General features: G+C 40.3%; 1 protein-coding gene across 4 annotated transcripts in view; it reads left to right on the forward strand.

The window, feature by feature from the left end:
* Positions 1-24,889, forward strand: part of SATB2 (SATB homeobox 2) — a 137,462-nt gene that overhangs the window by 18,376 nt on the left and 94,197 nt on the right. For all 4 annotated transcript variants that reach the window (XM_075093862.1, XM_075093861.1, XM_075093859.1 and 1 more), the window contains exon 3: positions 5,529-5,705. In XM_075093862.1, coding sequence (XP_074949963.1) covers positions 5,529-5,705 — 177 coding nt within the window. The remainder of the gene's footprint in view (positions 1-5,528; positions 5,706-24,889) is intronic.

A 24,889-nucleotide genomic window follows, 5' to 3' on the forward strand; every position in this document is an offset into this window, starting at 1 on the left:
ATTGGTTTCTTCGTTTTAAATTAGAGCTGCAGGATGTGAGAACTGGCAAACCTCTCCTGTGCCGCATGGATGCTGATTTCTGCCTTTTAAAACAGTTTTCTCATTTTAGGTTCATTTTTCGAATTTGTTTAAAAGAAAGGGAAAGAGAGTTGATACCAAATCAATATACATAAGGTCAGCTCTATTGCAGCGCAAAGAGAAATAAATGGACTGCTTTTCCATCACTGCCTTTGCTGGCTAAAGAGCTCTCACCTGAAGAAAAAACAGAAGCAGATTAGGTTTAGGAAATGTTTGTAGTTTGACTGCTTCCTGTAGGTATTGCCATTTGTGGAAGCATGCTTTATTATTAAATATTTGGAATCTTTATCTAGATAATTTCCTCAAGACAGTCCATGCATTGCTAATTGAGCTTCCTGGTCTCTCTTGCAGGGTAAGGGTCTCATCTTAGAAGTCCAGCTGAAGTTGCTTGTAATTCAGTGTTTTGAGGCGTGTGTGAGAATAACTCTTGTGGATTCTGCTCTTGCTGTTACCTAGATGATTTTTTTTCTTTTCTCTGTATTGGAAAGGCTAGCTTAGAGAATGACCCACGTTGCAGTCTCTGCTAGGGAAAATGTTTTCTGCATACAGTAATGAAGACTTTTCAGTAGTTTATGAATTTTAAAATAAATGTCCTGGTTTCTGAACTCCTAACCATAGAAATTTGCTTAGAAATTTGCTTTGTCTTTGAGGGACATTACTCTGCGTGTGTCTGTTTTCTGTTCAAAAAAAACCAACAACCAGCAAACAAAACCTAAAAACCCAAAGTACAACAGCAACAACAAAAACTTTATTTTCCACTTTCTTCATTTGATAAAAATCTCTCCACTGTAGAATGATTTCCTTTGGGTTTGACACTACCATTTGATCTCAGTTTTTAATAATTTTGGTGGGTTTCACTCCCAGAAGAAAACATGCTTGTGCTGTGAAGTATTCCCACTAGAAATCTGGGAAGTCTTAAAACCTTATGTTACTCAGGGCTAAGAACTGGCTTCTTTATTAATTCCCTACTAGACAACCCCTGTACAGTAAATCTTTCCATAACACCATGCTGTTGAAATTAATCAAGCTGATGTTTGGAAATTGTTCAAATTAGATTAAATTAAATAACACCTAGACGGGGCTCAAAACTTGTGCTGATGGAAACAGATTTTAATCTAAAAAGACGTGAATATTATTGGTGCCTCTTATTGGTTGATCTTCATATTATACTTATTAAGCCACATAAGCGCTGCTCCCTATTTAATGGCTGGAGAGGTGGGTGGCTGAATAACCTCCTCCTCAGCTTTCTGTACCCTTTTCTTTTTTGCTGTATGTGCTGGGCCTGTGATGGTTATGTGGAAGTGGACAATGTGTAGAAGTTCGGTGCTGACAGGATCACATTTATTTCTTGCTTTAAAGCATGCATTGGGCAAAGTATCATTTGCAGATGAACAAAAGAAACAGTGCAGGACTTCTTAATATCTGCTCTGTCTTGTCCTTCTAGTTGGTCATTAGAAATTTACAGCTTTTACTTGCAAATCTTACAACTGAAAATGTTTTCTGGGGAGCTGCATGACTGCAGTTTGGTAATACTTCTAACTGGCTTCAAGTTTTTTATAAAAATGAATGTTTTACGCAGCGGAGTGTCCAGAGTTTTCACTTCTTGAATGAAATACCTGTTTCTCTTTCCTTCATTTTTAAGCATGGATAGCTCCCCAGTGAAATAAAGCTGAAATTTTGATTGGAATGGGCAAGGAGAGGAGAAAAAGTGCATTTGGACACAGGTCTCTGATACATACTTAATTTCTTCTTAATTTTTCTGCCCCTTAGAAAAGTCTCAGCAAAAAATGCGACTATGTTTACAAAGTCTTCTCTGTACATTGCAGCTTTTCTGTGAAAGCAAAAGTGGAGCTTAAATCCCATCTCTGATTTGTTTTAAAAATATGTATTATACAAAGGTACCAGTCACTGCTAGCCATTCTGTTCTTCTCCGTAATAGTGGGAACATGTTTTTCCTGTTCTATTCCACAGATTAGATGGAATTCTTGCTTGTATATGGATGTCCTTATAAAAGCCTTTATGTAGATCTTGTGTTATGCTCCCCTAATGTTTTAGACTGATGCTATCTATACAGAGTCAAAGCTCTGTGAGAAGCATGAGAGAGCTGCTTATAAGTCAGTTAAGTGAATTAATATCAAGGAGAAAGTCTTTTGTATAATTTGTGATTGCTGTTAATGTTTTGTGTGCGTTCCAGCACTGTGTTCATCCTTTAAGGCAACAAACTGTTTCCTTTTTAGCCCTCAGATTACCCCTTGTTTTCTCCGAGTGTGAAAATCAGCACCGTATGTCATCTACCATGAGCTGTACAGCTTGATTCACCGCAGCATCTCTCTAAAGCTGGGACAACGAGTGCGCGGAAGTTCAGCGCAAAATGGACCTAAGTCTTTTTTGTGTGTATTCATGGGAGAGAGAGGATGACGGTAGTTCTGGCTGATTGGTCATTAGGGAAAGAGCTGAGGAGTTTCGGGACTTCTGAGTAAGGCTGGCTTGCATTGCTGTAGCACTGCATGTGAGATTTCATTATGGATGCTTGGTCTCCTGCTCTCTGAGTATTGCTGTAAGTTCTTCAACTGGATTGACAATGAGCAGTGACTAACTTGCCTTGCTTTTCTGTTAGGGCCCTGCAGTGAGCTGCAGGTATAATATATGCATCTAAGAGCAAGACATGGTGTATATCAGTGTGTAAAGAGCATGCTGACTTTTGGCTGCAGATGTTTTTTCTTCTGATTCCAATGTACTGAAAGTATGTTAATTTATTTTCAGATAACATCAGGAAACAGAGAAGTTTGAGGCAATAAATCCATTGGAGACATTATAGCTTAACTCTCCAATGTGAAATAGAGGGCAAAGCAGATGGAGCTTCCTTGGAGTGAGTTTTACTTGGAAATAAGTTGGATTACTGTTGTGTTTTAGTAAAATAGGATTGGTATTAAGATTCCAGGTGCTACAGCAGGAGGCATGAGAATGGGTTAGCAATGGTAGATGTGGTAACCTGCCCTTTGCTCTCTGTTTTTAAGGTACTAATAGCAGCTTATCATCAGTTGCACTGGGTCACTGAGTTCAGAGATGTTTTTGCAAAAGCTGTTTCTGTAGCAGTGTCCCTGCAAGCATGGGAAGCAGCAAGGGGCAGGAAAGTCGTCATGGGCAAGAGTCCTGTGGGTCCCTTGTGCCATCCAAAAAGTGATGTCAGGTTCGGCATCAGTTCTAGCATTTGAGATCCTGTTTGTACCAAGACAGTAAACAATGAGCGTGGAGAATGGGTGCAACTTCTGTGCTGGAAGGGTGGAAAGGCTGTTGTGTGACTAAGAAAGCGTCCAGCAGAAGGGAAAAAGATGCGGTGGCATCCCTCTCAGCAGTTTACATTCACCTACTTTTCCTGTCTTGCCAAAATGCAGTTTACACAACCAATATCACAGCCTCAGCATTTGGCCAAGCATCTTAATCTTTTGTTAAGAGATTAATAGCACCATCAAAAATGCTGTGACAGACTGCATGTTTGACAGGAGGGGAAGTTTGTTGCTTACAGAGGTTAAATTTAATTTTAACTAGTTAAATGGTTTATGGACAAATAGAATCCAGCTTTTAACCTTTGATAGGAATAGAAATTTTGTAATTGATTTCAGAGGAACAGGGTCTGCCTTGGAATGTCTTTTCAGGAAAGCACCTAGAGATATTTTTTGCTGAGATTTTTTTTTTTAACACTGTGTGTTAGAATTTGGCTGCTTGAACTTGCAAAATGCATCAGTTTAACCCAGAATCAAGCAGTGAAGAGGGAGCAGCGTCAATGTGATGCCGTAACCTACTTACACATTACTTCAGGATGCATTTTAAAACAAAGAATTAAAACACATCAACTGGATATTGTGGCTTGTAGGTGCTGCTGCTGGCCTGCAGTTAGAATGTCAGATTGGGAGCCTCTCCATGCCGGACAGGTCACTAAGTGAGGATTGTGTATCTAAAATATATTTTTAAAGTAAAACTAGTCTCTTCAAATTCAAGACAAGGAGGATTTAAGTCCCTTAGCAGTTGTTACTGGTGTGACAGCATCTATTTCAGGGCAGGGTGACTCCTCTGAAGGAATATATAAGTATTGGTTTGTAAATTCTGAAGCTACTGATAGTAGAAGATCGTGAAGATATTTAACTGACTTTGTACAGAAGGAGAACTGAAATGTGGCTTTCTCCTCCTTTTCCCTTAAAGAAGTGCCTGGTCCAGGAATACAGTGATTTGTGTCTGGCCTTTCATAAATATACTCAGGGTTTTTTCATAGTTGTTATCTGCTGGAAATGGATATATTTCATTCTGAAGAACAGGAGTGAGAGGTGAACTTTCTGGCAGTATTATGAACTTTAGATAGCACATTTGGAGACCTGCTTTAGTCTGAGATTTGTCTCTGCCCCGATATTTCCTAGTTTATCTAGGGACTAACAAATTTTATGTAGCCAGTTCATAAATTTCTGTGACTGGAGGTAATGTTTTTTTCTTTTGCCACCCCCTGACTACAGCCTGGCCTGTAGCAGGCGATGGAAATGGCCGTGCAGTTCTGTACGTTTTCCATCTGTTCCATTTTCCCTCCATGCACATGCTTTGAGTACTGTAGGGCCGTCTCCTGCAAATTGGCTTGTTTCTCTACTGTCTGTAGTACTGAATCCCTTTAAGTTCATGCCCCACAATTTATTGCCATAGATGACTTGATCCTGTAACCACAAAAGTAAATTTACAATAAAACAGAACAAAATTGAATCCAGGCCACCCCCTGAGTTTTCCACTTCTGTGGTTCCTCCTCATCCTTGACCCTCTTTCAAAGAGAGCTGTTCTCACTCTCTTCATACATACAGTGGGAGGACAGCCACTGGCCTCTCTGGGTCTGCATCAGCTGCCACCACAAGATTATAATTTTCAGCAAAATCAATGCAAGGGTATTTTCCATGCACAGTGAGAAGACTGGCCACTGAAAATGCGCAAATAAACCTACCCCAGCTGAGAACTGTGTATGGGACTAGCCTCTGCTGATACCTGCGTACTTTCACTGTGAGGAGAGAAGCAGAAGTGGCATTTGTGTGTCAGGTTTTCCTATGGTTGAATGTGGAGAAACTCTGACCTGAAAGAACAGGGACTTTAGAAACTGTAGAACTGGAACTGTAGAAAACTTCTGCAATGTTGAAAAGGTCTTATTAGGAAATCTTGTTCGTCCTCATGCTGACTGTGATTCTGTTCCTGAATTGTATTCTCTGGAGCTTTCAGTGAGGTTTTTAAATGAGTCAAGTGATGAGACTTCAGTATTTCCCTTGGAAAGAAAACAAAAGCTATCCCACAGGGAGGAAAGGCAGATTTCCACTTAAGATGAGCCTTCTAGGAGGTGTTTTAGTTTACAGCTTTAATCAGATATGTATGACACACTACTTCTTCCTCTGTTATTGATGTTTTGTTGTTGTTTTTTTTTCATCTAGGTTTGATGATTCCAGTCTTTTGTGTGGTGGAGCAGTCGGACGCCTCTCTTGAATACGATAATCGAGAAGAGCATGCTGAGTTCGTTCTGGTTCGCAAAGATGTGCTCTTTAGCCAGCTGGTGGAGACAGCGCTCCTGGCTCTGGGGTATTCCCACAGTTCTGCAGCTCAGGCACAAGGTATTCAATAAAGTTCTTTTCCCTCTTCTCTGCACTGGCAGAAGACAGCACCTGAGGTCGTTCGATGTAGGGAGAAAGCAAGAAAATTGGTGGCAAATCTTGGAAGTGGTTATATCAGCTGTGTTGATTGCTTAATCTGAAACTAGGTGTACAACAAGCCCTACCTTGTTAGCCTGTCTAGAAAGCATTAGCTGGATCTTGCTGAAGTGTGAAATATGGTGATAATGATCAGTCAGCATATTCATGACACATTTGTTCCATACCATGAGGCAAGTTGCTGCTTCAAGGAAGTCAGCACAGAAGAGCTGGATAGAACCTCTATGTGTATAGCTAGATGGTATCTAGTATTCCTCTTCGTATCAGGGCCATTTTGAACAGCATATTATAGTCTTTCATTTTTAAAATTATACATTGTATATAAGGGTTATATATATATATATGCTGTCTTTATGGCCGGTAGCTGTAGTGCTAAACGTGCAGGCTGATATCTCTGTTTTCACTCACCTACTATATTGCTGCAAAGCACTTTGTAAAGCTCTGCAGTCCCTTCGACTTAGAGATGATTCTCCAGTAACAGTGAAATCTTAAAATAAACAAAACTTTTCTCCCTCTACCCAAAATATCAGCCTGAAAAAAAACAAACCTAAAATCCTAATCTTGAGGGAGACGGGCAGGAGGTCGTGGTTGGGAAAAATCTTTCCACAATGAACTTTGCATTTCAAGAGGCTTTTTTAATACTAAACAGGCTATTTCAGTGCTTATTCTTTTGGATGAGAAGCCTGTAAGTTTTAGTTTCACCTCCATGTCATCAATAAAACCTGTGCACGTTTAAAGTAGTTTAATAGAAGCTTTGCCTGGGGATTTGGATTTTATCTGTTGGTTTTAGTTATTTTGTACAGCTAGGTATTTGAACTGTGCGAACAGAGGGAGCAGCAGTGGTGTTGAATCCAGGAGTTCCAGGCAGTGGTTAATAGCGCAGCACTCCTTGTACAAACTTCTTTCCAAGCAGGGTGATAATGATTCATTTCCTCTGTCAGCCTCTGCTCTGTGAGAGAGGCTCAGGTTCTGCATACAGGCAGAACTCATGCACATGTGTTTGTTTACACAGTACAGGGATAAAAGCTCTGCGAGAAGGTAGTTGTTTTGTTTTTTAGTATGAAACATTTCATGTCATTTTAGGGATGCTTTATTTCTGAATCTAAAAGGTCAGCGTATCCCACTGTTTCCATTCTGGTGAGCCAGCTTCCTGTTTGACAGCACTATCCATCTCAGTTAACACAGTTGCTTAACGTGTTGCGAGCTAACATGTGGAACACGCTGCATTAGGTGGCCAAGATTTGATTCTTGGCACTTACAAAGGGGAATGGGCTTTGCAAGAAACCTGCTCCAAGGAGGCATGCCATTCAGTGCAGTGATCCACACAGGCTGAGCATCTCACTTGGGGGAACCTTGCTTTTACAGCATCTCTCTGTTGTGAGAACAGCAAGGAGGAGAGACAGATTGACTGACGAAGGAAATTAGTCACTGTGCAGGGAGGAGATGGCTACTGTGTATTTGAACTACAGGCTTTGACAATGAGCAGGTTCAGGTACTAATCTGTCACTTGACGTGGTGCTCAAATAACTCATCTAGAAAATAAAAATTGAATCTCTAATTGTTGGAATTAGTATAAAACAAAAGACTTAGTCATTTTTGTCTTTAAGGCAGTAATTACCTTCCACTAGAAAACATCAGTTGATATAATATTTAGAAGCGACAGAAAATACCTGAAGATCCATCAGCTAACAAGTCTCTTACTTGGTCAGTTTATTTACCTTCATGCTGAAGGACCAGTTCTCCACTCTTTTATACATCCTGGGCAAATAGTGCAGGTCATGCTGATTTTAAGATATGAAGTTGAGGTATGCAGCGTGTTCTGTAGTATCTTGCTTCTGTGCTAGCTGTTTGCAAGCTGGGAGATTAGGTACAGGCAGAGACAGAGTGCTAATAGATCTCTGAGATTGTTTAGTTTAATGAGAAAATTTATAGAATATCGGGCTATAATCTGTCAACTAGGGTTGACAGAAGCATGCTGCTAAATTGTTGATATAAGGATTTATTTGGGAACACAATTTTCTGATACTAAAAAGAGGAAAATAAAGCTATTTGCTTTGTTCATTTGTGTTATAGGAAAAGTCTGCTTCTGTTCTAGTGCTTGGGATTGATTTCATTTAGCAATATACATTGATAAACAGTCACTTAGTTCTTCTTTATGCTTTATGATCAGCTGAATTACATGATCTACATGAGAAGTTGAAGATCCTCAGGTGCATTTTTCAAAATGGTAAAGCTTTGAGCAACATGCTGTGCAAAACACTGACATGAGTAGGCGTCCCTGTGTCCTCCAGGGACAAACTAAATGTGAGCTTGTCAAAGCTTTGTTATTGTAAAGGCTGTCTAAGCTGTAATGTAATGTGTAATAATTGTCACTTTTTGAGTTGGGATGGTGTTTAATTTTGCCTCCCTCTTGTTTTGGATGGCTTTGAGAGGAGTAGCAATGCTCACTTTATCTTTTGGGAAACATATTGCCTTTGCCTGTTCCTTTTAGAACAGGATCTCCAGAGGCAGGTAAAAGACCTAGTTGTGGGGGGAAAAGAGGAGCTGTGGCAGCAGAGGGAATTGCTGTGCAGTTTCACACCGCCTCCGCTGCAGTTCACCATGGCACCTCTACAGACCTGCTGAGGCTCGAGCAGGCAGTGTGCGCCTTGCTTGTAGGACCCCGCCTCGCGCTTGCCAGCTGTACGGCAGCATGGCAGAGTTTGGGTGCCAGAAAGGAAATCTGGCATGGAGGGGTAGGTGGTCCATTGCCTCCCTGAGGGGTCTGTGTGCCCAGAGGAGCCTTGCTGTGGGACTGCCTGCCTGGGCAGCAGCTTAGAGCTGCAGAGCTCCCCAAGTAGGTGATGCTGTGTCTGAGTGTATGAGCTGTAGCCTGAACACACAGCTGCCACCTGGCCTGGAGCCTCCTCTACTGGCTTGTGGTCAGTTGGCTTATCATGGCTAATTTTTAGTCTGGGTCATTAGGTAAATTGAGAAGTATTACATATTTGTCTCAAGATTATTTATGCTATCAGGAGGTATACATGAAGGTGGTCCCATGCCTTGCAGGAAGAAGCTCTTTATTCCTACGTAGTTTGGGCAAGACACATTTATTCCACAAACAGCTGGTTGTGAACATTTTTTGTTGATGGTTGCGAGAGCAGAGACTTTTCCAGCGAGTGCTGCCCTCGTGAAACTTCCCTTTTCTGACAGGAGCTGTGAAAAGTCTTCTGGAACAGCATGGGAATTCGTTAACAGCTTGGCACTGGGGTGTGAAAGTTGGTGGTGTGAATGGCAACAAAGGTTTAATAAACATTTATGTATTTTTCTTTCATCACTTGAGTCTACACCTGACACTAGGGAACCTGCTACATGTGCCTTCCAAAGAGGAAGAGAGTCATGCTTTAAAGGGGCACCTGTTCTATGTGTAGTTTAATAAAATTTACATGCCCTGATGCAATTTTTTTTTTTTTGGGGGGTGGGGTATTCTAACTGGGCTATACAAGAGAAGGGAACTGGTAGAGGCTACGTACAATATATAGAGCAATATACTGGGACCAAAGCAGCATGAAAGTGGCTGCAATCTGGAGTACCCTGTGGGCAGTCCTGCCGCTTTGGGACCTACTGTGAAAGCTGATTCCTTCCTCAGGGCAGGGTGGAGGAAGAGCAGTGCCAGTTTGATGCTTTTAGCAAGCTCTACTTCCTTAGAATCTGTATGAAAAGGAAAATAGTGCGATTTATTGTGGATATACGTATAAATACTTTTTCTTTTGACCAGTCCCTTGTTAGCTGTCGTGAGCGTATACACAGAACTGGTACATGTCTGCAAAAGCTTGCAAAGCTGGATGGGCCGTCAAAATGGAGTTTGCCTTCTCCTCCCAGGTACTTCAGCACAGTGTGGAGTACCTGCCCTGACTGCTGTTTGTGGGCACCTGTAGCTGGGTGCTGGCAAAGTAGTTGCTTGAGTTAGTTGCTCTGTGTGGCCACAACAAGGAAATGGGTGTACAGAAGAGTGAAATGGTGCTGAGATGTCAAGTGGAGCAGAAGGAGGGGCGAGAAAACAGCGGAGGGAAGTTACCACAGGGTGAGAGAAACATGAGATCTTTCCCATTCCTGTCACTGTAGAGATTGCCATGCCCTGGTTCTTATGCAATGTATTGCCATGAGCAGAGCCATTGCAAGAGGCAGTGCCTAGTGTTAATGCCTTAGAGGCCGCTCTTCATGCTGCCCGGTTTCTTCTAGTGCTGTGTACTGACTGAGGAGTGGGGAACCTTATGGCTGCAGAGAGCAGGGGGTGGCTGGTTGGAGTTGCAGGCTGGAAGAGGGGGCTGGCAGTGGTCAATGGGGAAGGTATAAGGCAAGAATGAGAAACAGAAAAGTTTTAAGTATCTTGCCTTGCCATGCGGAGTTGCAATAGCTGGGGATGGAGGAGAGTTATGCTTTGTGGGGATCATGACTTAGCGAACTAAGGTCAGGCAGCATTGGCACTGTCAGCCTTGCATGACTGAGGTGGGGAAGAGGAGAATTTTGTTGCTGCTAGTCAGTACCTGTCTAGAGTAGCTGACGGGATACTTCTTCCCTAAAGTCAAGACATCCAGAGGTGTACCGTGGTACCCACTGTCCTTCTCCAGCTGCCTTGCTGTGAGGCTCTGTCATTGCTTGCAGCCATGGGAAGTTGTAAGATAGGCTTGGCTTGGGTTTGGTGCTTCTGCAGAGCACTGTGATCTGGAACATAGTGGAGCTGTCCTTGCAGTGAGCTGCACCAAGAGAGAAAGGTGGCTCTCCTGAGTGTATAGCAGGGAAACCAAGGCACAGGCACATAAGGGCTCTTGTCACATGCATAATGCACATGGCAGGGGCAGGAAAGAACCCAGACTGCAAGTGTGTTCATTTCCCTCAACAGTCTAAATATGTGAGCTCAGCCCTGCTCTCTGCTGTTAATTGGAAGCCTCTTTCACTTGTGGCCTGCATTTAAGTAGTATTTCAAAGCAAAGACTGGATCTGTTTGGTATGGAGATGTTTAGCATATCAAACCAAACCCCAGGCTGCTGTGTGTGAGAATGCGGCAGCTGAATGCTGGGCGCCTTCACTCTGGCTAGCCTTTGTGAGACCAGTATGACCATCTTGCCACTTACAGGATTATAACCTTGTGTACAAATATTTGAAGGGTGTAAATACCGATGAGGGAATGGATTTGCCTAAGCTGGTCCAAGAGGGTAGGGCTCTGGGGCAATTGGAAGGACCTGCGTGAATGATTAGTAGGGAAAGATCCTGTGAAATATTCCCATCTGTGCTGTCTCCAGGACCACAATAGCTTCCAACTGAATGTCAGGTAAAGGCAGAACATACCAGCTGGGGGCTGTATTGAACATGCATAAGCCGGTTTTATATTTCTGTATCAAGAAAAGTATAGTGAAAGTGTAGTGAGACCCTGCTAAACTGTGCTTGATGTATACAGCTATGTTTGCAACAGCTTGGAGGACCAGATATAATATTTTTAACACAAGTGCAAGGTAGCAGTATGGGAAAAATGAGAGGAAACCTGGGTTCAGGTCTCTCCTGTGAATAATGTGCAATAAATTACAAGGGTGCTATAATCTAGGATCTTCTGGCTCCTCAGCCAAGTGCACAGTGTCGCTTGGATGTCTGAGCCGTGGCTCCCTGTTCATGTGATCAAAGACCTTCTAGTCAGTATTACACTGGCTTTAATGAATTGGAGAGACAGTGGTGATATAATGACTTAAGTAACAAGACAATACAGTGATCAACAAACTAAATGTTGGGTCATCTCCTGGCTCTGTCACTGTTCCTGCTATTTTTGCCTTTTCATCTGTACAGAGAGAGCGCACTGTGGTATCACCTAACAGAGTCGTCATTCCATGTGGAGTTGCTGTATTTTTCTCAGCTCGAACCCTTTTGCTACAGAGTATGATCACCCTGCTAAACCAAAGCATCTTAAAACAAAACAAAACCCCCACCCAAAACAAATGAAAGAAACCAGGCCAGCCCTCTTGGGAGCTCTTTTCAGCAGTTTGGTCTTATTCCATTTATAATTAACAGCGCCTTACCTTTAGTAGTCCCCTTTTGCCCACCTTGCTTCTAGTGCAGACACTTTTTATGGGTAAGCTCTTCTTTCTTCTTTCCAGTTTTGCAGGTGAAATTGCAAAAGGCCCAAACCAAATCATCTAACAGTAATAGGTGTGAGGGGTGCAACTCAAATGGACATCTTGCAGTAAATTCTGACATGCAGTTTCGTGACAGCTTGTCTGGGATTGCTAAGCAGACTGGATTTCTTGCAACGATTCTCAGCCATCCAGATGAAAGTTTTCCTTGCAAAAGCTGTTTCTTCTTGAATTGTACATTGCTTGAGTTGTATTCTTTGTCTTTCTCCCTGATGTTTGAAGAAAGTGGGCTGAGTACTTCTCAAATATTTATTTCCCTCCTTATATACACACATTTACCAGCAAATCACAGTTTTGTCTACTTTATTAAAACTTCATGACAACTGTAAGTGAAACTCAATTACAGGAACCATGAGGAAAAAGTCAGAATTTAATGAGAATGCTGAAAACCTCTTCCTTCTTTGGTTTTTTTTTTTTGATAGGCATTTCAGTGCATAATGGACACAGGGTTTGAAAGACACTGTTGTTAAAGGTTCAGCATCTCATGCCATTTCAATTAAAGCCCCAGAGTTCTCTTTAAACATTGCTTGGAACTCTTCAGAGATCTTATGTAAAAAATAAAAGAAGAGGTAGGGATTGAGGCTGCTTGTATTTGTAGGGTTTACTAAAATTGGTGTGGTGGTTTGGTTTTTTTTTTTTTTTGTGGAAAATAGGATGACATAAAAAGAAATGTTAGGATGTCATATTTTTATACATGTAAAATGGAATATATTTTGTGTTTTACTTTGTTATAATATATATGTATTTTAATATAATTTTAAAATTTAATCTAGACTATAAACACATATATTTTATACATATACACCCATACAAATATATATTTATATAAAAGTATAATATATAATATATGGAAACAAAAGATCAAAATCCAATTAATAAGCCAACCTTTCAGGTTACTTGTCATCCTCATTCTCCATCTGTAGTGTTAAGTAACCTCACTATCCCAACAGCATGAACTCTAGTGAATACTTGCTTCTTCGATAAGCTCACTGTGAAGGTTCTTAACTTCTAACCAGTGGTCGGGAAGCTTCTCTCTTTCCTTTTCTTCCCCGCCACCTCCCCCCCGCTGTTGTGCTGGTGTGTGTAAAAGTTGCCACGTGGTATTGGCTTTCTGATCCCGATATATTATTTACAGGATTCTTGTGATGGAACAAAACCTTCTACAAATAATATATTTTTCTAGATGGCAAACAGCTGGGTAGTATAAGTAAATGGGTAATTTATTAGTGTTTGAACAGCTTAAAAGGAGGGTAACCAAAGGTAGCCCTGAACAGCTCAGCACTTCTGACAGCCACTTTCGTCTCATTTGCGGTTTGTGACCAAGCACAGCACCGCTTTTAAGCAGGTGAGGAAGCAAGGATGAAAGGAGGAAGTGGAGTGGACAGAGCAGGCTTCGGCTGTCCCAGTGAAACACCCTTTCTTCCTTCCCTGCGTGTCTGTGAGACTTTGCATAGCTGCGATGGGAATTTTAGGCCAAGCACTTTGAAATGCATCGTGTTTTGGTGATGGCTCTGGGGGCTCTGGTGGACTTGTTGCAGTAGCATGTGTCGTGTTTGTTCCACAGTCATAATGGATCAAACTCAGACTGCACTGTGGGTAGAAATCATTAAACCTTTTGTCTCTTTCTCCCCCGCTTTGTTTTTGAGAAATACTGCTAAGGCCATAACAGGAAATCGGTGCTTCTGTTTGATGAGGGCTCTATTCTTTAGCGCTTTCCATTCACTTTATGCTTCAGGCTGCGTGTAAAAAGATAACGCTGCAGGACAGAAGTTCCTTCAAGCTTTGTGCTCTTCAGGGAAAGATTTTAATGTATTCTGCCAGTTTTATAAACCAATGAAGAAATGCTGGGGAAACTGAGCCACAGGGGTTTTTGTGTCACAGCAACCCTTATTGTAGTTTGGGGTAAAATAAAAATCAAGTTCACTCCTAAAGGCCTGTGTGTACTCAATTAAAAACTTAGACCAGCATATAATAAATCCTGATTTTTCTTGGCTCCTTTCCCAACCTCTCAACTAAGCCCACGAACCACTGGTATTTTTGAGGAAAATTGGGAAATGGTGGTTATTGATCTTAATCTAAAATAAAATTTTGTTATCTTTTTCTTGCATGGATCTGATAATGAGGCAGTGCTGTATTTAAAAATGGGAATAAATTAGGTTAGACTATGTCTTCTCCTGCTCAGAGAAGGAAAATGAGGTACAGTTAGCTGCCTGTTAGCTGACAAGCTAAATGTTTAAACATTCAGTAGTATGTGAGGACACCAAAGCCTGGTGGTGGTTAACACAAGTTAGGGTAACTTTTTTTGCTCTTTTTTATTTTTCCTTTTTTCTTTTTAGACATTCTTGTCTGCTGAGGATTTTTCCAGTCCCTGCTCTGGATAAGGGAAGCAGCATTTTAACCCCGTGGCACGAGGTGATGCCTTTTGCCCCAGCTGCAGATTGCCATGCCCCATCTGCCCTCCCCCATAGGGGCACAAAGCCAGGCCCACCTGCAGCCATTTCTTTCCTGTAACCTAGCAAAGGCAGGCCTCATTCCCCAGATTGGCTTCTGCTTATTGGGAAGCACATCCCAACTTTTAGGATCTCTGGTTTGCCTTGGGCGGAGGTTCCCCTTTGCAGCATTTGTAATGGATATGCTGCTGGGGAGAAGGCAGAGCTGGTCTGTCCAAAGCCCATTTATGATCAGCGCCCCAGTCTGGATCTCGCTGAACATATGAAGGGGAATTGGTTTGAGCATGTGGAGAGCAGCAATGCTGGCTGTGGGGTCCCTTGCAAGCTCACAGTGTAAGGCAGTACTTCTCGGTCCCCTTTAACCACATAGACAAGCTAAGCACGAAACCCAGTTTGTTTTGAAACTGAAAACCTAACAAAATAAGGGTTTTATTTTAAGTTCAATCAACTTAAAGAGGATAAATGGAAAGTGTTTCCTGGTTTTTAAAAAAAAAAAAAAAAAAAAAAAGAGAAGAGAGAGGGCAAACACACTGACCCCTGTTCTCTGTCTGATCGTCTCTTTAGGAAAGGTCCTCCTGGCACTGACAGCAAAGGGTCAATTTGGAGGGCTTCTCACTGTCGCGTATGAGCGTTGTAGAAGGGACCCAGCTTTAATCCTCCTGGCCCTTACTGGAGTATAAATGAACCTGTCAATCAGTAACTGTATTTCATGTTTGCATCTTTTCATACCCGTTGAATTTACAAGGGCAATCTGCCCTCCTGCGTTGTTTGTCATTGGGGGTCTGCAGGAGATTAAATGGCTACATCTACAGAATGGAAAAGAGTGAGCAAAAAGCAATGTTATTAGTGACTTTCTTTGGCTGACTATCCTGCTCACTGGAAACTCACTCAGAGATCACTGATGAAGGTTCAAATTCAAGCTGTGGCTGAGAGAAGTGGATATGCATGTCCTCCTCCTGTCCACTGACCTACTTGGTTATTCGGGGTGAGTGTCTCTTCCTCTCTGTACTGGTGCAGGGCTTATGGAGAATCGCTCGTACTCTGTCTTCCTTTTGGCCAGTGAATACCTTTGATTTATCCAGACAACTTAAAAAAATATATGTTTATACAGGTGTGATTAAAGAAAGGCATTGCGTCAAGTTGAATGAGATGAGGTTAGGGTATTTTTCACCGGGTATTTATGGGCGATTTTACTTTCAACTTTATTTCAACAGAAAAATAATTCTTCTAGGATTAACTAGCTCTTAATTAAAGAATAAAGCTATAGTAGTCCTGGGATCTGGGGTCCATGTTTTATTCCCTTTTCACTCCCCAGTTTTGTATGTGCAGCATCTTTGACTTTACCTGGCTGTTTCCACAGTTACCAGTGAAGAGTTAAATTCAAACAAGCAAACTAGGAGGAGAATGCGTGTGCCAGTCAGGATTCTTGGCTAAATTGCTTTCATACTTTGTTTTTATAATATATTTGCTGCTTAGCCACATCTTGGCCTTTTTCCTTTTTCTAACAAAAATCATTATGTGGGATAGCTGGTAGATAGTTCCCACTTTCACAGTGACAACTCCGTGCTAAAAATGTCCCTTGGCATAGGGATCGTTAACTGGTGGCAATTTGTCTGCCTTTCTGAGTGGGTTTTTTTTTCAGCACCAGCTATAGAGTCTCTGAAACAGTCTGTGGGGAGAGAAGTGTTTATCTTGTGTTGAAACTGAGGATAGACCTTGAGGCTTGAGGAAAAGAATGTATCACATAATAAGCTATAGATAATACTAAATCTTTTCAAGATCCTGGAAAGGAGATGTTTAGGCAGAATTGTGCGGCAGTCAGCATGAGGAAAGTCGCATTTTGTGAAATGCTGCCATAGAATCTGTTTCAAACGTCACTATTTATGTATCCATTTATATAGATAGCATCAATTATATATTTTAAAATGTTGATGATGGGTCTAAAAACTACATGCATTATGAACATAAAACTTTTTTTCTGTGGCTTGAGCGTGGAGAACAAGTTTTTTTTTCTCAATCTGAAAGCTGTATATGTATTTGCTTAAAAGAATGAAGAATGGTATTTTATTGGTAATATTAGCAAAGATTTATTAATATTTTATTGTGGATATTTTAAATAGAGGGCTACACATACTAGTTGTTTTGTTGTTGTAGGTTTTTTTTTCCCCCAAATGGCTCTGCTAAAAGAACATAGCAACACCATGTATTTGCATTTTCTGATCACTAAAAATCCCCCCTACCATAAATGTGTATGTGAAATTGAGAACCTAATTAAAAGATTAACAGCATGTACAGTACTTTACCCAAAAGGCATGTGTTAATTTGTTAAAACACTAAAGATTTTTATGCTGTCTTTTTTGATGCTATCAAAATATTTTCAGTGGAACTGGTTGAACCTGGTCTCTTTATTATAAATTCTTCTGCAGAGTAAGACAACTTAATTTCATATCTAATTGCATAAGGAATTATAAATTATCTTTTCTAAGAGACCTATGACACTAAAACGCAGAATGAACAAATAAAACTGATTTGTTCTAGTACAAATGAAGATATATGGCAGTATTTTTATTACAGACACCATTTGTTTGGGTTGAGTGTCTGAATATTTTGCAATAAGATACAAAATGCTCTTTGTCGAGCAGTCATTCTAGCAATGCATCTTAAGGTGTTTTACAACTAATTGCCATGAAATGAAGAAATCCAAATCAACAAAAAACTAGCCCCACCCATAAAATAAAACCCTATGCAGAATGGGATAAATCTGTTCCAAAGGAAATATGTTTTATATGCATTCATAGAAGCAGCAGGATCTGCCTCTTGGATCAAACGTGGAACTTTTCTTTTGTTCGCAGAGGAAAGACCTGTTGATTTCAAAAGCGTACTTTACCTCAGAAAAAGGTGACTTGCTATATGTAAAATAGTAGTTTCCAGTTAGGTGAAAGATGCCACAGTCTAGACTAGAGCACACAGGTGAAGGATTACAAGTCTGGTTTCTAGTGGGGAGGCATGATTGAAGTATAGGAAATTAATATATATATATATTTATATACACATATTTATATATATATATCTAAAGGGAAATTCATGTCTTGCCATGGCCCCATTAGTGCCATGTAATGCAAGGGGATGCCATGGTGCTGCAGAGTTAGGATTTCCTTCACTCCTGGGGACTTCTACAGGAATCCTGAACAAATCCCCCTTCTTGCCCCTGCAGCACAACCAGCAGGTATTCTCCTTTGGAAACAACTGGGTATTTTCCAGTAGAAAGCAACTTATTACTTTAACAATTGAATATTAACCTTATGGCAGAATTTAGTAGAAATTGGCAATTATTAAAGATTTGTCTTTTGTAACTACTCGCCATGGAATTTTATTCTGGCATTGAAAGTGTAATATGGTTTATAGTAAATTTACCATTTTGTACTGAACGGTGTCAGTGTTGGTGCCAAGGCTGTTTGAATGTTACTGAATGTCTATTTAATCAGATTAGATAAAACCCTCTTACATTATTTGCTGCAAGTATATTGTTCATAAAGGAACAAATTAATATTCTACTGACCTTTCAAGGGTTGAATTAATAAATTTATCACAAGGATTAGTTTGCTATTGTATAATAGACATGTTCTTCTATTTATTTATCCAAAAATACTTCTATTATGAAGTTTACTGATACAAAGCTGCTTCTGTTAAGCTGATTGTTATTCCTAGCTACTAAAAGACCAGTGCCAAATTGTCTAAATCCCAACGTAGTATGCATTTATGATTTTTTTTTTTTCCCAGAAGAGGGCCAAAAGGGTAGTATGTGACTTCATAAAAGCAAATAGGGAAGAAGTGTAATAATTTTTAGCTAGAGAGCTTTCATGGTCTAGTTTGAGTGCTAGGAGTGATAAGAGGAAAACTGCAAAATTTATGGTGAAATGTGCATTACACTTTGAAACAGAAATTTATGCCTAATAATCAAAAGTTATATCAATAACAAGGTTAAGGAATATTTTGATTATCATAAAAACATGAGATCTTTTTCCCCTCACCTTTCTGTAGCTCTTCAGTAAATTTTCCTTTTGTAAGGACTATTTGTACGTGACAGTTTTGAGCGTTTGGGGAGGGAGAAAACAAAAAAAGAAGAGAGCCAAGAGAGCAAGTGTTTCTATGCTGTTTGTAATAGGAATGTCATGTCTCTGTGAGGGACAGCAGTGTGGGGTTGGTTTTTTTGGGTTGGGTTTTTTATTTTTGGTAGTGTATTAATCACCTCTGTCATTTCATCAAGGTGAGATGTCAACTCCCCTGCCCCACTCTTCTCCGTCCCCTTGTTGAAGCAAAATTGGGATACAGGTGCAGCTGTAGCACTGGTGTGGCACTGTGGTGCCCCGTGGTCGCAATGTGGATTTTGTGGAAGGAGGAGCTGTAATAGAACAAAATTCACATCAAACATCTTCAAAGCTTCTACTAAATTCTCCTCTTTTTTATCTGTGTCTCTTGTGCATAAACTCTGGTTTTGCATGTAGATGTGAGGGAGCTGGAAAAATCTTAGCTGCAGATGGAAAAAAAAAAACCCAGTGTCTTGATATTTTAAAAAATCCAGAATTAGAAGGAGATAAATTTATGTAGCCTTTGCACCATAATAATGTGGAAAGACCTGACACAAGGCCATAAGGCTTTTTTCACAGATTCAGTTGTCTGGAAATTGTGCAATGCAGTTTAAACGGAATGACTTTTAACAGATCGCAATAAATTTTTTTTAAAAAAAGACCAAAACATGTTTTCACCAAAGATTACATGATGGCAGTGCTAACTCCCATGCAATTATTAGACAGTGTGTACTTTGTTTTCCTTTGAGTGCTTAGCATTTTGTCTAGATTTTATCTGGCCATGTATCCAGGAACTGGGTATGGATGCAAGCTGCTGTTAACTGAACTGTATTTAGGACTATTAAAACCATCCTCTGTGCTGTATGGCAAGGTGTTTAGCTAAATTTTCATTTGGAGCAATGTAGCTGTAGCATGCATATCCTGTAGTAGATCAGCAGCCCCTAGTCCACATGTTTTTAGATACACAAAGTAATTGGTTTATGACAAAATCTGATATTGACATAGCATTTGTCTTTTACAAAACGTGCAATTATTTTCCCAGAGCAGTTGTGAGGTGCAGTTTGTAACTTCATGGGAAGAAAGATGAAATATGTTCTAATTTCAGTGTGGATCGTTGGCCTATTGAGTCAGGTCTTGTGTTGTAGCAACTTCTTTGGAGAGGAAGGCTGGTCCTGCTTTCCCCTGATTTCATATACCTACTGAATGTTGTTTTACATCCAGCTAGTTATGTGATGTAGTATTTAGGGGGAAGAAGATGCTGTCTGATAAAACGAGTGACAAGTTTAAATATGGAAGGAAAGGCAGGCCCTTATTTCTGTGCTTGCTGGATTAAGTCTTTTATATAACATGGTTTATAGAAAAAGGGCTACATTTGTACAGAAGGAGGTGCCAGAACGCTAATAGAAGTATAGTAGCTCATCTGATGGGTGGGACAGACTTCTACATGCTCTTCTGGAACAAAATTAACCCTGTGTGAGAGTATAATACCTAGTATTGTTAATTCTTTACATTTTCATTTTCTTCCCCATACTTCTGAGGCTCTTGATGAAAGGAGCTTCAGCTTCTCTTAAAAAGTTTAATTTGTAGAGATAAATAAAATCTTAGAGGATTCCAACAGAAGCTTGTGAGCATGATCCTGTCTTTGGCATTAAAACATGGAATAGAAAAGAATCCAAGGATTTAACTTACTGGGAACAAAAAGAAGCTGATTGGTAACTTTGGGATACGGTGTTGCTCTCTGAAGCACATTACTTTGTGGGTGTGCAGGCATGTGACAGTGTGATGGTACGTGGGTCTGTGCTGGTTTCAAACACACACGGGGCCTTCCGGGGCCCTATTGTTATTTCTGAGCCTTGGGTGCTGAGTGCCGGTGGGGGATGCGTGGGGATGGGGAAAAGAGAACTAGATATTAGAATTCAGTAGCAGATTTAAATTAAGCAGAAACCTCAGTATGTTATAAACTTCTAAGGCTATATATACACTACGGCATGTGGCTGGACCATAGTCATGCTCAGCAAACCACTGAATATTATAGGACGGTTCATATGTTTTCTAATTCTTCCCAGAAAAAAAGAGGATTTCAGTACTGAGTAATATCTTATTATCCTATTCCTACTATCGGCAGCACAGCAATTTGAACTTGCAAAAACAGCAGATTAGGTATTTCCCTGAAACTACATATACTATTTAGAGTCTTACTGATATTCTGGCAGGACAGCATAGGGATTGACAGAAACTGGGGCTGAAAGTGACTGAGCTAATGGAGTTTAGGGAAGGTTATGAAAAAGCAGTGCTTTCCATTAGGCATCCAATGAAGAGAGAGATGGGAAAAGAGGAGAGATGCCAGAGCGGAAACTACACGCTAAACATGGCTTTATGAGCTGGAGGAGCCTAGGATGACAATTTCGTTTGAGGCTTTGCTTCCTTAGCAGGAAGAGTTAAGAACAGATGTGAAAAAGCTGGTAGTAATACAGATAATATCCTGACCTCTTAAAACTTAAGTGTAAGGTGCATATCTCAGAGTCAAATATTCCTTGCAATGGTGGAAACTTAAATGCAGTGTTTTGGACCTACTATAGCAAGATAAAAATGGAACTAGAGAAGTTTGTCTTGGTGTAAAGGCTGAGGGAAATGCAAAAGTTAAACAGGCATTCAGTTGTCTGATGTAGAGTCCAAAATCAGCACACACAATGCTGTTAGTGTTCATAATTGTTGGTGCTGTAGCTTCAACACGGGATTCTTTTCAAGAAAATTAAGCCTTTTTTTGTTGTTGTTACAGCAGTGTAAATAATGTCAAATGCTTCTGAAGTCAGTGGAGTTTTTTGATATCCACTGATGCAGTTGAGCACAGAGGTTGAAACATTATATTTATTTCCAGACGTACCTCAAGCTACATTTCAAACTTGTTTTATCTGAAGAAGTAAATAATCTGTTGGGAGGCAGGTTGGGAGCATAGGTAACACAGATTCAGATGTGTTTATCTATAGAGTCAATAATCATTGTAGGTTGTTTACAAAGAGCTTGTTTGGGATGTTCCAACCATGTAATTTTTCAGCTGTGTCCTAATACAGAAAAACAAACCCAATACTCAAACCTAATACTCAATTCTGGAGTGAGTCATTTAGCTACAGGAGAGACAGGCCAAACCCATTTTACTGCAGAACATTTTTCTGTATATGAAAGCCATCCATTTGCAGGATATGTTTTGTTTAATGATCTTCAGAGTAATTTGATTATTTTTTATAATACGTCGTAGAAGCTTGGGTTTAAGGTCTTGCTTATTTGAATACATGAGACACAGTGACTTAGACTGGGACAACAAAATAGAAATTACCCATAGAAATGTGGCTTGTCAGGCCACACCTGGAGTACTGTGCTGGACCATCTTGTCTAGACTGTGCTCTTCCCAGAAAGGTTAGACTAGATGATCGCTGAGGTCCCTTCCAACCTGTGATTCTGTGAAATCCTCCTACCTCTGCAGAGTCATGGCAAAAGATGACCTGTGCCCTCAGAGGACAGAAACGTGGGAGCTCTGAGACTGAAAGTGGGGAGGCATGTTTATTTTAATATATGTAAAATTTGACCTGGTTTCAAGTACTTTTCTTAACACTGGAGGAAGGAGAAAGCTTGCACAAAGGAGGGAGACACATGAAGCCTGAGGTTAGGAGCTTTACAGTAGGCTGTGGTGTTGCTTTAGTTGTGTGTGTGTCTGGGTATGTGTGTTTGATTGAAGGTGGAGATGGCAAATACACACCTTTTTGGCAAGAACTGAGAAGTTGGTCTTTAGCTTGACTAATACCTGTGTGTATGTAGGAAGGTTTTAAAAGAAGGGGAAAATATTTGTTAATTTGGACTATTTATGGTTGAAATATAATAAACACTTGGGTGTAGTAAGAGAAATACAGTAACTTTTTGTTTTCAGAGAACTTGTTAGAAATATTACTTAATTAAGATTCATATATTTTGGCAGAAGAGCTTTCTTTGTGAGGTTTTCATGTAAAATCAGGGTTCGCCGTCTAACTGCATCCATGAATCAAGGTGGTGCCTTCTTTTCTTTGAAACTTAAGGTAAAGAGTTCTGGTTTTAAAGCATAAGGTGGTCAGTACTTGTCTGTAGACTTCTAAATAGTGTGCAAATGCACAAGATTTTTCTTTGATTCACTTTTTTTTTCATCTATTAACAGGGCGGTTATGTAGGAATATTAATCAGAAGCTTTAGAAATTGGGGGAGATTTATGATGTCATATGATGTCATTACAGCAATACGCTGCATTGTAAAACTTCAGAGCAACCGCTGCTGTACCACCAGGGTGAATAATGGAGCATTCATTCACTCCTACCGAATCCCAACATCAAATATTCCACAGGCTCTCTTAAAACAGAAATTGTGCCTATAGGAACATGTAGAGAGAAGTTATGCTTGGGAGGGTGTAATCAGAGTACCTCAACAGAGTGGTAGATGCTTCAGTTCCCAGAAGTCGTCATGTTTAAGGCTACACAAAAGCTATAGACTCTCTGAGGTAAAAGCTCCTCACAAGGAAGTGGCTTTAAAAATCTTGGCTAGCTCATGGGGAGCTTGTGAGAACAAGTATTAGAGGCCAAATTCTGCTCTGTTACTCCATCCTACATTTGGACTAGTGCCAAGGACGAGCGCTTTCCCTGCTGTGACCAGACTGGAGGGAGTACAACTCTGAGGGTCTGAGCAACCAGTGACTGCTCTAACCACACATAAAATGAGTTTAGCAATCTTGGACTGTTGAACAATGATTCATTTTATAATATGACCACAAAATGTAGCTGAGTTGGTAATGATTGCTTCAAACAGCTCGAGAAACTGAATGAGCAAGGAGGAGTCGGGATTACCCTTAGCCCTACTAAGTGTCCTTGTTGGGCTGGAGGTCAAGGCTTCCTGGTATAGCTTTTGCCCCGGGGCTGCATGGGCAGGCAGGGGAGAGCTCTGCCTGCAATAGAGATGGACAAAGGTCTCATTCTTCAGTGGTAAATGTGCTTTAACTGCCACCAATGTATACTAACACTTAAAATTAAATGAAAAGAAAATGTTAAGTCTGCTGCATGTTACTCATTCAGGACGTTAACAGCTGTATGGCAAACACATCTATAGTATAGGAGGCAAAGGAAGATACCAGCAAACTTTCACAGCCATCCTTTCATATCTGTAATTGCATCCAGACTCAGCAGCAGTGTCATTTCATTTTGCAGAGGAGCGTGGCAGCCCTTGAAGTGCAATTTCTTGGTGTTCAATCCCACACGGTAGAAAAGGTCCATTGTGCTCTGACCTGCTTTAAAACAAACCATACCAAACCGTGCATGCATGCTCAGAGAGACCCCCCCTTTATATAGACAACTGCCATTTGTTGCAGGGGTTGCTATGGCAAACTGGGGCAGAAAAGCCTAGCTTGATGTTAAAGCAAAATACTTAGAAATTGTAAGGAGACAGATTTTGAGAATATAAATTAATTAAATGGCAGTAATTGCATTATTGCACTATCTTGCCAGGGAAATAGCTATTCCTGTGAGTCTATTACTGTGTTAGGTCTTGGAGCAGAGTGTAATTTTTTGAAAGTGCGTTAGGTTTTCCAAATCTGTCTTTCTGCTTTTATTTAATATTAACTAGTGGTAAATGGCAGCTTAGCTCTACAAAGGTGGTCATCATCGTGCACGCTTGAGTTGTTAAAGCTGTGAAAAGACTGAATAATCATTTACAGTTTGGGCTTAAATTGACAGAAGTAAATAACTTTAACCTCACCAGTCTGGCCCAAGTAGCTGCTTGATAGCTTGCACTGTTGGGATCAGTGTCTTTGGATTGGGACAGGAAACATTAGGCGTCTTCCAGATAGGAGTCCTACAGCTGTCTAATGCACCTTTTGCTGCAAAGCGTCAGGCAGGTAGGAGACTGCTGTGGTATGTTTCTTCATTTGCAAGAAAAAGAAAAAAACTAAGGCTGTTTTATGTTGCTTGCCTTATTTTTACCCCTGTGTCCTGACTACTTAATGTGTGTGACCTTACTGTAGTTGTGTCCGTCTTCAAATCTTGAATGAAAGGATGAAGTGTACACTTCAGAAACAGAACTGATAAACTGGATGCTGCCTAACATATTTTTAGCCTGATTAGAAAAGCTGATTGGAAATACTTTTTGCTTTTAATGCTGAAAACAGGCAGTTCTATATCTTTATGTCTATAATAATTATTCATTAGAGTATTTCCTTATATTTTTAAGTGGGACTATGTTATGGCTCTTTAGTCTTCATTTCTCCCCAAATGTTATCAAAGTGCCCACTTCCTACATCTGAAAGAGAAATTCAGGTTTTAAAGGAGAAAGATCAAATCACTACATAGGAAGAGAAATGAAAAATGTTTTTTGTAATGTAT

Source organism: Phalacrocorax aristotelis, chromosome 5 (assembly GCF_949628215.1).
Source record: "Phalacrocorax aristotelis chromosome 5, bGulAri2.1, whole genome shotgun sequence".
Classification (NCBI taxonomy): domain Eukaryota; kingdom Metazoa; phylum Chordata; class Aves; order Suliformes; family Phalacrocoracidae; genus Phalacrocorax; species Phalacrocorax aristotelis.